The 13,239-nt window shown below is 39.1% G+C and overlaps 1 protein-coding gene and 1 pseudogene across 3 annotated transcripts in view; one reads left to right on the plus strand and one right to left on the minus strand.

The window, feature by feature from the left end:
• The window catches only part of LOC110309746 (cadherin-related family member 3-like), a 118,284-nt gene that overhangs the window by 52,633 nt on the left and 52,412 nt on the right, over positions 1-13,239 (plus strand). For all 3 annotated transcript variants that reach the window (XR_015044712.1, XM_085828907.1, XM_085828908.1), the window contains exons 5-6: positions 7,351-7,445; positions 11,733-11,840. Coding sequence is in view for 2 of the 3 variants with exons in the window: in XM_085828907.1 (XP_085685033.1) it covers positions 7,351-7,445; positions 11,733-11,840 (203 nt within the window). In the remaining variant the exon portion in view is untranslated. The remainder of the gene's footprint in view (positions 1-7,350; positions 7,446-11,732; positions 11,841-13,239) is intronic.
• LOC115029264 (U6 spliceosomal RNA) lies at positions 11,584-11,646 on the minus strand (annotated as a pseudogene).

The following is a 13,239-nucleotide window of genomic DNA, read 5'->3' on the forward strand; positions in this document are numbered from 1 at the left end:
ACTTTGTCTCTGTAACTCCTTCCCTGGGTGTTTTGTTCCCAATTCTAAGAAGGGGCACAGTGTCCACACTTTGGTCTTCATTCTTCTTGAGTTTCATGCGTTTAGCAAATTATATCTTATATCTTGGGTATCCTAAGTTTTGGGCTAATATCCACTTATCAGTGAATACATATTGTGTGAGTTCTTTTGTGATTGTGTTACTTCACTCAAGATGATGCCCTCCAGGTCCATCCATTTGGCTAGGAATTTCATAAATTCATTCTTTTTAATAGCTGAGTAGTACTCCATTGTGTAAATGTACCATAATTTCTGTATCCATTCCTCTGTTGAGGGACATCTGGGTTCTTTCCAGCTTCTGGCTATTATAAATAGGGCTGCTATGAACATAGTAGAGCATGTGTCCTTTTTACCGGTTGGGACATCTTCTGGATATATGCCCAGGAGAAGTATTGCTGGATCCTCCAGTAGTACTATGTCCAATTTTCTGAGGAACCGCCAGACTGATTTCCAGAGTGGTTGTACAAGCTTGCAATCCCACCAACAATGGAGGAGTGCTCCTCTTTCTCCACATCCTCGCCAGCATCTGCTGTCACCTGAATTTTTGATCTTAGCCATTCTGACTGGTGTGAGGTGGAATCTCAGGGTTGTTTTGATTTGCATTTCCCTGATGATTAAGGATGTTGAACATTTTTTTCAGGTGCTTCTCTGCCATTCGGTATTCCTCAGGTGAGAATTCTTTGTTCAGTTCTGAGCCCCATTTTTTAATGGGGTTATTTGACTTTCTGGAGTCCACCTTCTTGAGTGTTGCGGCCTGCCCGCAGTCCACAACACGAACGGTTCAACTGAGAATGGCAGTTCGCTGAAAAGAGAGGAATCTAGACGGGGCGGAAGAAACAATGGAGCCAAGACAACAAACATTCTGATCAAGGCTCAATTTTACTAATTCCAGACACTCAGTTATAAAGGAAGGGGGAGGGAAACCCAACATCCCGCCAAGTAACTCAGGGTCCAGTAGAAGGACGAACACGTGTGTGCCTTAAGGCAGCAAAGGCAGGTTCCAGCAGTGGGTGTGGCAGGACGAATGAGCCGGTAGCTCCACCTTTGAGCAAGCAAGTTCCAGGCTGGGGGAAGGGAGGCCACACTTGAGTTCTTTATATATATTGGATATTAGTCCCTTATCTGATTTAGGATAGGTGAAGATCCTTTCCCAATCTGTTGGTGGTTTTTTTGTCTTATTGATGGTGTCTTTAGCCTTGCAGAAGCTTTGTAGTTTCATGAGGTCCCACTTGTCAATTCTCGATCTTACAGCACAAGCCATTACTGTTCTATTCAGGAATTTTTCCCCTGTGCCCATATCTTCAAGGCTTTTCCCCACTTTCTCTATAAGTTTCAGTGTCTCTGGTTTTATGTGAAGTTCCTTGATCCACTTAGACTTGACCTTAGTACAAGGAGATAGGAATGGATTGATTCGCATTCTTCTACATGTTAACAACCAGTTGTGCCAGGGTTATTTTTTCCTCTGGAGTCTAACTTCTTGAGTACTTTATATATATTTGATATTAGCCCCATATCAGATTTAGTATTGGTAAAGATCTTTTCCCAATCTGTTGGCTGCCTTTTTGTCTTCTTGACAGTTTTTGTCTTACAGAAGCTTTGCAATTTTATGAGGTCCCATTTGTCGATTCTTGATCTTACAGCACAAGCCATTGGAATTCTGTTCAGGAATTTTTCCCCGGTGTCCATATCTTCGAGGCTTTCCCCTACTTTCTCTTCTATAGGTTTCAGTGTCTCTGGTTTTATGTGATGTTCCTTGATCCACTTAGATTGAGATTTGTACAAGGAGATAAGAGTGGATCAATTCACATTCTTCTACATGCTAACTGCCATTTGAGCCAGCACCATATGCTGAAAATGCTGTTTTCTTTCCACTGGATTGCTTTAGCTCCTTTGTCAAAGATCAAGTGACCATAGGTGTGGGGGTTCATTTCTGGGTCTTTGATTCTGTTCCATTGATCTACCTGTCTGTCACTGTACCAGTACCATGCAGTTTTTATCAGAATTGCACTGTAATACAACTTGATGTCAGGACTGGTGATTCCACCAGAAGTTCTTTTATTTTTGAGAATAGTATTAGCTATCCTAGGTTTTTTGTTATTCCAGATGAATTTGCAAATTGCCCTTTCTAACTAGGTGAAGAATTGAGTTGGGATTTTGATGGGGATTGCATTGAATCTGTAGAATGCTTTTGGCAAGATAGCCATTTTTTCTATATTGATCCTGTCAATCCATGAGCATAGGAGATCTTTCCATCTTCTGAGATTTTCTTCAATTTCTTTCTTCAGAGACTTGAAGTTCTTATCATAGAGATATTTCACTTCCTTAATTAGAGTCACACCAAGGTATTTTAAATTATTTGTGACTATTTTAAAGGGTGTTGTTTCCCTAATTTCTTTCTCAGTCTGTTTATCCTTTTTGTAGAGAAAGGCCACTAATTTGTTTGAATTAATTTTATATCCAGCTACTTTACTGAAGTTGTTTATCAGGGTTAGAATTTCTCTGTCTGGTGGAATTTTTGGGTCACTTATATATACTATCATATCATCTGCACATAGTGATATTTTGACTTGTACCTTTCCAATTTGTATTCCTTTTACCTCCTTTTTTTTTGTTTTTTCGAGACAGGGTTTCTCTGTATAGCCCTGGCTATCCTAGAACGCACTTTGTAGACCAGGCTGGCCTCTAACTCAGAAATCGACCTGCCTTGGCCTCCCTAGTGCTGGGATTAAATGCATATGCCACCACACCTGGCTTTGACCTCCTTTTGTTGTCTAATTGTTCTGGCTAGGACTTCAAGTACTATATTGAATAGGTAGGGAGAGAGTGGGCAGCCTTGTCTAGTCCCTGATTTTAGTGAGATTGCTTCAAGTTTCTTTCCATTTTGTTTGATGTTGGCTACAGGCTTGCTGTATATTGTCTTTATTATGTTTAGGTATGGGCCTTGAATTCCTGATCTTTCCAAGTCTTTTATCATGAATGGGTGTTGGTCTTTATCCAATGCTTTCTCAGCACCTAATGAGATGATAATGTGGATTTTGTCTTTGGGTTTGTTTATATAGTGGATTACTTGATTGATTTCCGTATATTAAACCATCCCTACATCCCTGGGATGCAGCCTACTTGATCATGATGGTTGATTGTTTTGATGTGTTCTTGGATTTAGTTGGCCAGAATTTTATTGAGTATTTTTGCATCAATATTCATAAGGGAAATTGGTCTGAATTTCTCTTTCTCTGTTGGGTTTTTGTGTGGTTTAGGTATCAGAGTAATTGTCGCTTCATAGAATGAATTGGGTAGAATACTGTCTGTTTCTATTTTGTGGAACAGTTTGAGGAGTATTGGAATGAAGTCCTCTTTGAAGATCTGATATAACTCTGCACTAAACCCATCAGGTCCTGGGAGTTTTTGGGTTGGGTGACTATTTCTATTCTTTTAGAGAATATGGGAATATTTAGATCATTAATCTGATCCTAGTTAAACTTTGGAACCTGGTATCTGTCTAGAAAATTGTCATTTCATCCAGGTTTTCTAGTTGTCTTGAGTATAGCCTTTTGTAGTAGGATCTGATGATTTTTTGGATTTCCTCAGTTTCTATTGTTATGTTTCTCTTTTCATTTCTGATTTTGTTAATTAGGATACTGTCCCTGTGCCATCTAGTAAGTCTGGCTAAAGGTTTATGTATCTTGTTGATTTTTTCAAAGACCAGCTCCTGGTTTGGTTGATTTTTTTTTTATAGTTCTTTTGTTTCTATTTGTTTGATTTCAGCCCTGAGTTTGATTATTTCCTGCCCTCTCTTCTCCTCTTGGGTGAATTTGCTTCCTTGTGTTCTAGAGCTTTTAGGTGTGCTGTCAAGCTGCTCCTGTATGCTCTCTCCAGAATCTTTTTGGAGGCACTCAGAGCTATGAGTTTTCCTCTCAGGACTGCTTTCATTGTGTCCCATAAGTTTGGATATGTTGTGGGTTCATTTTCATTAAACTTTAAAAACTCTTTAATTTCTTTTATTTCTTCCTTGACCAAATTATCATTGAGTAGAGTGTTGTCCAGCTTCCACATGTATGTGAGTTTTCTATTACTAATGCTGTAAACAAAGATCAGCCTTAGTCTGTAGTGATCTGATAGGATGTATGGGAATATTTCAATATTTTTTGAATCTATTGAGGCCTGTTTTGTGACCGATTATATGGTCAGTTTTGGAGAAGGTACCATGAGGTGCTGAGAAAAAGGTATATCCTTTTGTTTTAGTATAAAATGTTGTATAGATATCAGTTAAGTCCATTTGTTCCATAACTTCTGTTAGTTTCAGTGTATCTCTCTTTAGTTTCTGTTTCCACAATCTGTCCATTGATGAGAGTGGGGTGTTGAAGTCTCACACTATTATTGTGTGTGGTGCAATATGTGTTTTGAGCTTTACTAAAGTTTCTTTAATGAATGTGTATGCCCTTGCATTTGGAGCATAGATGTTCAGAATTGAGAGTTCATCTTTGTAAAATTTACCTTTGCCATTTGCTTTGAAAATTGTTTTCTAAACTTTATTCTGAGGTAGGGTTTGTTTTTGTCCCTGAGGTAGGTTTCCTGTATGCATCAAAAAGTTGGGTCCTGTTTATATAACCAGTCTGTTAGTCTGTGTCTTTTTATTTGGGAATTGAGTCTATTGATGTTAAGAGTTATTAAGGAAAAGTCATTGTTGCTTCCTGTTATTTTTGTTGTTAGACTTGGAAGTTTGATCATGTGGTTATCTTCTTTTAGGTTTGTTGAAAGATTACTTTCTTGCTTTTTGTAGAGCATAGTTTTCCCTCCTTGTGTTGGAGTTTTCCTTTTATTATCCTTTGAAGGGCTGGATTTGTGGAAAGATATTGTGTGAATTTGGTTTTGTCATGGAATACCCTGGTTTCTCCATATATGGTAATTGAGAGTTTTGCTGGGTATAATAGCCTGGGCTGGCATTTGTGCTCTCTTAGGATCTGTATGACATTTGCCCAAGTTCTTCTGGATTTCATAGTCTCTGGTGAGAAATCTGGTGTGATTCTGATAGACCTGTCTTTATATGTTACTTGACCTTTTCTCCTTTTTGCTTTTAATATTCATTCTTTGTTTTGTGCATTTGGTCTTTTGATTATTATGTGATGGAAGGAATTTCTTTTCTAGTCCAAACTATTTGTAGTTCTTTAGGCTTTTTGTATGTTCATGGGCATCTCTTTCTTTAGGTTGGGTAAGTTTTCTTCTATAATTTTGTTGAAGATATTTACTGACCCTTTAAGTTGGAAATCTTCCTTCTCATCTATACCTATTATCTTTGGTCTTCTCATTATATCCTGGATTTCCTGGATGTTTTGGGTCAGACTTTTTTTTGCATTTCACATTTTCTTTGATTGTTTTGTCAATGTTTTCTATGGTATCTTCTGTACCTGAGATTATCTCTTCTATCCCTTGTATTCTGTTTGTTACACTTGCATCTGATTTCTTTCCTTGGTTTTCTATTTCCAGCGTTGTCTCCATTTGTGATTTCTTTATTGTTTCTACTTCCATTTTCAGATCCTGGATGGTTTTGTTCAATTCTTTCACCTGTTTGAATGTGTTCTCTTGTATTTCTTTAAGGGAGTTATTTGTGTCCTTCTTATAGTCCTCCATCATCATCATGAGAAGTGACTTTAGATTCATATCTTGCTTTTCTGGTGTGATGGTGTATCTAGCACTTGCTATGGTAGGAGAGTTCTAATAATGGGTTCTGATGATGCCAAGTAACCTTGGTTTCTGTTACTCCTGTTCTTATGCTTGTCTCCCACCATCTGATTATCTCAATTGTTCCTTCCCCTCTGATTGGAGCCTGTCCTTCCTGTTCCCAGTAGAGTCAGAATTTCTCAGAGTCCAGCTTCCTCTGGGATCCTGTGATTTTGGGATCCTGTGATGCTGAGATTCTGGGTGTGTCAGAGTTCTTGACAGTCAAATTTCCTTTGAGCCCCTGAGATCCTAGTGTTACCAAGCTCATGTGTTCCTGGGATCCTGAGTGTGTCAGATGCCTGGAAGTGTTACCTCCTTTGGGAACCATGGGTTGTTCACTGTGTTTGAAACCAAGGTAGACCAGATCTCACTGGAAGGAACCCGAGCCACTGGTCAGGCAGGGTTCTTGTGTCCATGTTATAGCTGGCCCCAGGAACCCCAGGTTCTGTTGGAACAGATTGGGTGCTCCACTCACCAGTGATCCTAAGTTCGTGAGAGTGCTTAGGCACCTGTGGGGTGGAGCGTCCTCTGGAGACCGTGGAACTCTCTGCCGAGTTTGGGTCCAAGGTGGCCTGGCACTGGTACCAAAAGGAAGGAACTCCCTATTGAGTCCTTTTTATACTCTCTCCAAACATCACATGTCCTCCATGGGTCTTGCCTCAGCATGTGTCTTGTCTCAGGATGTGAGTTTGTCTCAGTTGACATCACTCTGCCAATCAGCCTATGTCCTAGGAAGTGACAAGAAGCTGTAGTACACCACCCGAAGATTTTTTTGGTGCATTTCTCTCTATGGAGTGCCAACAAATGGAGTTCTACTATGCAGTTTAAGGCAGATGAATACATGAGTGACATGAGTGTCATTAGTGTGTCCTTTCACATGTTTGCTTTAGCAGAACATCCTTTTATCTGTGTCTGCTTCAGTGAAACATTCCTTCGTGTATTTGCCTTAGCAAAACACCATCCAACACAACTGACTTTCCAAAGAACACTTAAGTTTCCACTTCAACCTGTGACCCAGGATGCTAAGACTCCACTGACTGTACCTGAAACACTTTAACAAAATGGCTGAAAGGTAGATGAAGTCAAAAGTCAACAAAGCCTGGGAAGATTTGGGAAAATGTTGTCTGTATCTCCACAGGTGAAAGCAAATAAGCAGATGCTGTGGATTTCAAATTTCCTTCTTATCATAGCTCTTTGATTCACCCCTAGCTTCCAAAGCCTATAGTCACCATCTGTACAGATCATCTCAGTGTTCATTAAACAATTCCTTTCTCTTTATGTTTAGCTCTGTGTGGGGCATTCTAAGAAATACTCTGGTAATATGAAAAATGTAGAGATTAGAAAAGTTTGATTTGTTCTTTTTAGTTTTTAAGAGTATGTGTCTGATCTGAAGTCAGTTGAATAGAATAGTATCGTCATCGTTGTCATCATCATCATCACCATCATCATCACATCCATCAGCTGCTAACATTTTCTGAAATTTTAGGGTTGGTTCTTTAGGGGTTGCAGAACCTCACCAGGGAATCATTTGTACCTCTGCAATATTATGTTTTTCTCTTTTTTTATGCAACACAGTACTCCATTTCCCCAGAGAGCTCTGGCTTCACCATTGATAAAACTGGGGCAATTTCCACAGCAAGAGATTTGGATTTTGAGAGCGGCATGAGAAGGTAATGCTGTCTTGGGTTTTCTCTGGAGATACTCATCCTTTGGTTGGAATGTCCCCTTTTGAAAAATATTTGCCGTTAACGTGCTCCTCACACAAAGATGCTCTTGGTACTGTCTTAGAATTAGAATTAGCACCCACTTATAATTGTGCCATTGCTGCTTTGGGTGTCTTGGGGATGCTCGCTATGCCACTTATTTTCATCACAGTGAAGCATGAAGATTATTTTGGTAGTTGTGCTTGTACCCTGCCAGGTTAAGTAGGCAAGTTGCCTCTTCAGATACCTGTAATGCAGAATTGCTTTTTAATGTAATAATCAGTATTTTTAAAAGTTAACACACTGCTACTTTTTTATCCATCTGCATCAGCTAAGCAGGTCACCCACCATGGGTTGAAGTTAAAATTTTTATTTTTATAATGATTTAATGCTTACCCTTTTCAATTATATAATTCGTATCAAAGTGCTTTGTAGGAAAAGGAAGTGGACTCTGAAGTCATTCCAATAAAATTTCTCCAGCCTTTCGTAAGTGAGTCTTTTCTATAATGAAAGGTGAAAATGAAAAATCTCCAAAGCAGTTTCCTGGATAACAGAGGCCCAGCACAAACTGGCTATCCACACATCATATAGGTCAGGTTCCATTGCAGGAGATTTAGAGTCCACAAACAGATCATTGAGACAATTATCAGGTTGGTGCTGGGGATGTAACCCATGTGGTAGACTGTTTCCCTAACATACATGGGGTCTTGGGTTTTTATCACCAGCAATCATCAACCAGGAATCCTACTCTACACCCATATTCTCAGTATCAAGGAGGAAAGACAGGAAGACCACAATCTCAAGATCATCTTTGAGTATAGTGAGTTCAAGGCTAGCCTAAGCTACATGATCTTAAACCAAAATCAACATACCCTAGATATTTATAAGTCCTAAGATTTGTTAGCAAATGAAAATTTATTAAAGTTTGGAAAAGTAGATTTTTTTCTGAGTTCTAGTGAAAGCTTTCTTTTTTGTTTGCTTTCTGTTAATAGCTCTGAAATCAGAGGAAAGAAGAGTAAAAACTGGGAGCACCAATTGCAGAATGGGAGTACTAATGGCTGCATGGCCAATATGACAGTTTATTTCTTGTCCATAGGGCATGTCCTTCCTTCCATCTCTCTTTTGCTGCAGAGTTAGTTGCCTGAGTTGTTGAGTTGATGTTTACAGAAATAAGGAAAATTTTGGATAAGAACTGACTTTCATCAATTCTCTTTCTTGTTAGCAATCTTTCTTTTGTGGATACTGTGTGGCAAGGCACACATGCAAAGATGCACTCGTGGAGGCCTGAGAACCACACTGTAAGCTGATTGTCCCCTTCCCTTGTTGCTTGGGTTCTATGGATCCAGCTCAGGTAGAGGCAAGCAACTGCCCATAAATCCATTTCATTATCCCTGATTTAATTCTTTTAATTTTTGATTTTTAAATTAAAAAAATTCAAAATCCTCTTCTTCCTTGCTTTCTTGCTTTCTTTGCTTTCTTGCTTTCTTCGAGACAGGGTTTCTCTGTATAGCCCTGGCTATCCTGGAACTCACTTTGTAGACCAAGCTGGCCTCGAGCTCAGAAATCCACCTGCCTCTGCCTCCCAAGTGCTGGGATTAAAGGCGTACACCACCACACCCGAATTCAAAATCCTTTTCTTGAAAGGAGGAATAGGGCTATGAAATCACTTGCTTGAATACTGATGACAATGCTAGGAAGGATCACAATGGCCCTGTCCTCTTTTCATCATACAGCCACTCCAAAGTGAAATCTGAGTTTGAGTTATCACGCTATGAATATTGCTCCTATCATTTACCTATTGTTGTAGTTAAGACTTCTCAGATTTTTATTAATTTGAGATGGGATTTGACTCTGTGGTCCTAGCTGGTCTGAAACTCACTATGTACACCAGCTAGACTTTAACTCCAGAGATCAACTTGCCCCTCAAGTGCTGGAATTAAGGGCATGAGCCACCATGCTTGGCTATAATTATTTCTTGAAATGTCTTCATTCTTTTACATAGATTGGCTTTTTTTTGCCAATAATTTTCCTATAAACCATCAATTTCTTGTAGGAGAAATTTTGAAATAAGAAGTTGAGAAGTGGTTACACATTGGTCTGGAGAGAAGGAAGATGCTCATTTTGGTGTCAATTACTGGTATATTTCAAGTTTAAGAGATTCTTTTTTCCTGAAGAAAGTATATCTCTCAATTTTCCTAGAGCTTGAGTTTGTTGAGATAAAATATGAACAGCAATGGGAAACTTAGGAGTCATGACTGCAGGGATCACCATTTAAGGGGTGAGAGTCACCGAAGGAGGAAATTTTCATTTTCCTCTCCTCCCCTCACCTCTGTGAAAGAAAACTTCATTAGCTGTGTAATCATCCTAATGTTTCTTACAGATATTATTTTGTTTTGAAGGCTTCTTCCTGTTTTACTTTATTATTTTTTTAAGGTCTCTTATAGCCTTGTAATCTCTATCCTCCTGCCTCAGCCTCCTGGATGGCAAGATAGCAAGTGTGTCTTACCAAACTGGACCACTCCTAAGACTTTGTCCTGGGCACCCATTAGTTTTTTCTCCTTCTGATTCCTTTTTTGTTTGTTTTTTGTTTTTATTAAACTAATAAAAATTTATTTTAAAATATAAAATTCAAAAAAAATATAAAATTCAATATTGACATTTTAAGTCATCAAAATAATTTATAATAGTTAAATGCCTCTTAAATATACAGATTATCTACTGAAGCTAAAAGTAGTATGCACTCAACCAGTTTTTAAAATCTATTTGGGAGAATACACAGTGTAACTGTGGCTTCATAGAATGAATTGGGTAATGTTCCTTCTGTTTCTATTTTGTGGAGTAGTTTGAAGAGTATTGGTATTAGGTCTTCTTTGAAGGTCTGATAGAATTCTGCACTAACCCCCCCCCCCTTTTTTTTTTTTTGAATGACAGCTTCTGTTTCTTTAGGGGTTATGGGACTGTTTAGATGGTGTACTGTCTGGCTTTGTGGGTCAACTTGATACAGGTTGGAGTTATCACAGAGAAAGGAGCTTCAGGTGAGGAGATGCCTCCCCAAGATCCAGCTGTAAGGCATTTTCTCAATTAGTGATCAAGGGTAGGAGGGCCCACTCTGGGTGATGCCATCCCTGGGCTTGTAGTCTTGGGTTCTATAAGAAAGCTGATCAAGCCAGGGGAAGCGAGCCAGTAAGGAACATCCCTCCATGGCCTCTGCATCAGCTCCTGCTTCCTGACCTGCTTGAGTTCTAGTCCTGACTTCCATTAGTGATGAACAGCAATGTAGGAAGTGTAAGCTGAATAAACCCTTTCCTCCCCAACTTGCATCTTGTTCATGATGTTTGTGTAGGAATAGAAACCCGGACTAAGAGAAGTCATGTATTTGATCTTGATTTACCTAGGTATTTGGTATCTGTCTAGAAAATTGTTGATGTCATCCAGATTTTCCAGTTCTGTTAAATATAGGCTTTTGTAGTAGGATCTTATGGTTTTTCCAGTTTCCTCAGTGTCTGTTGTTTTATCTCCCTTTCATTTCTGATTTTGTTAATTTGGATACTGTCTCTGTGTTGTTATCAAGAAGGGTATTGTTCAGCTTCCATGTATATGTGGGCTTTCTGTTGTTTTTGTTGCTATTGAAGATCAGCCTTAGTCCATGGTGATCTGATAGGATGCATGGGATTATTTGAGTCTTTTTATATCTCTTGAGACCTGTTTTGTGACTGATTATATGGTCAATTTTGGAGGAGGTACCATGAGGTGCTGAGAAGAAGCTATCTTCCTTGTTTTAGGATGAAATGTTCTATAGATATTTGTTAAATTGATTTGGTCCATACCTTCTGTTAGTTTCAATGTGTCTCTGTTTAGTTGTGTTTCCATGATGTGTCTCCATTGATGAGAGTCAGGTATTGAAGTCTCCCACTATTATTGTGTGTGTGTTCTTTGAGCTCTACTAAAGTTTTTTTTTTTGAATGTGGGATCTGTTAGTTTTTAATAAAAGAAATCACTGTCTAAAGGATAGAAACCTATATCCATTAGTGACTTTTGTACAGAATGCTAAGGAATTTCCATATCCCTCAATCCTCCCTTTTATAGGAATTAACAAAATTCAAATGAAAAATTTAAACACTTCAGGAATTTGTGTGTCATCTTTATGCAGGGGCCATGCTAATCTTCAGTTAAGTCTGATATGATCCTGCTTTGGTGGAAGCCTGCTGTTTGTCAGGAAGTCTTAGCTGTCTTTTTTTGTGCCTGTGCCTTTAGCTTTTCACTGATTATTAAAGTGGTTGATCCTGGAGGCCTGTTTGCTACTGGAAGTCTAAAGATTTTCCTCATCAATGTCAACGATCAGGACCCTATTCTTGCTTGCAGGTAAGCAACATATTACTTGATATGACCTTGAAAAGTTAGTCTTTCCTTCCTGTTTTTTTCTTTTTAGCTGAGAAGGAAGCAATTTAGCAAGCATTGTATAAATAACCAACACAGAAAAAGAGTCCAAAAAAGGCTTTCTTTTTAAAAATTTTTTCATTAGATATTTTCTCTATTTACATTTCAAATGCTATTCCCTTTCCTAGTTTCCCCTCTAACTACCCCCAGCCCCTCCCACCTCCTTCTGCTCACCAACACACCCACTCCTGCTTCCTGGCCCTGGCATTCCCCTACACTGGAGCATAGAGCCTTCACAGAACCTAGGGCCTCTCCTCCCACTAATGACCAATTAGGCCATCATCTGCTACATATGCAGCTGGAGTCATGAGTCCCACCATGTGTACTCTTTGGTTGGTGGTTTAGCCCCTGGGAGCTCTGGGGGTGCTGGTTAGTTCATATTGTTGTTCCTCCTATGAGGCTGTAAACCCCTTCAGCTCCTTGGGTCTCTTCTCTATCTCCTTCATTGGGGATTCTGTGCTCAGTCCAATGGATGGCTGTGAGTATCCACTTCTGTATTAGTCAGGCACTGGTATACCTCTCAGCAGACAGCTTTATCAGGCTCCTGTCAGCAAGCACTTGTTGGCATCTACAATAGTGTCTAGGTTTGGTGATTGTATATGGGATAGAACCCAAGGTGAGGCAGTCTCTAGATGGTTATTCCTTCAGTCTCTGGTCCACATTTTGTCTCTGTAACTCCTTCCATGAGTATTTTGTTCCCCCTTCTAAGAAGGACCGAAGTATCCACACTTTGGTCTTCCTTATTCTTGAGTTTCATGTGGTTTGCAAATTGTATCTTGGGTATTCTGAGTTTCTGGGCTAATATCCACTTATCAATGAGTGCATATGATGTGTGTCCTTTTGTGATTGGGTTACCTCAGTCAGGATGAAATCCTCCAACTCCATCCATTTGCCTAAGGATTTTATGAATTCATTGTTTTTAACAGCTGAGTAGTACTCCATTGTGTAAATGTACCACATTTTCTGTTTCTATTCCTCTGTTATGGGACATCTGGGTTCTTTCCAGCTCCTGGCTATTATAAATAAGGCTGCTATGAACATAGTGGAGCATATGTCCTTATTACAAGTTGGAGCATCTTCTGGGTATATGCCCAGGAGTGGTATTGCTGGATGCTCAGGTAGTACTATGTCCAATCAAAAAAGGATTTCTTAAACCTGAAACTAAAGATAATTTTAAAGTATAAAAATATATTGAAATTGCAAGAAAATAAGGTGTTATTCATGTAAAGTTAGCACTTATTCAGAAGCATTAAGAGCACAGTGATCATGCATACAAGTTCTAGAGCAAAGAGGTTTGTGTCAAACCTCTCTGGACCACCTTGGT

This window comes from Mus caroli, unplaced genomic scaffold (assembly GCF_978045245.1).
Source record: "Mus caroli unplaced genomic scaffold, Mus_caroli_1 scaffold_12, whole genome shotgun sequence".
In the NCBI taxonomy this organism is placed as follows: domain Eukaryota; kingdom Metazoa; phylum Chordata; class Mammalia; order Rodentia; family Muridae; genus Mus; species Mus caroli.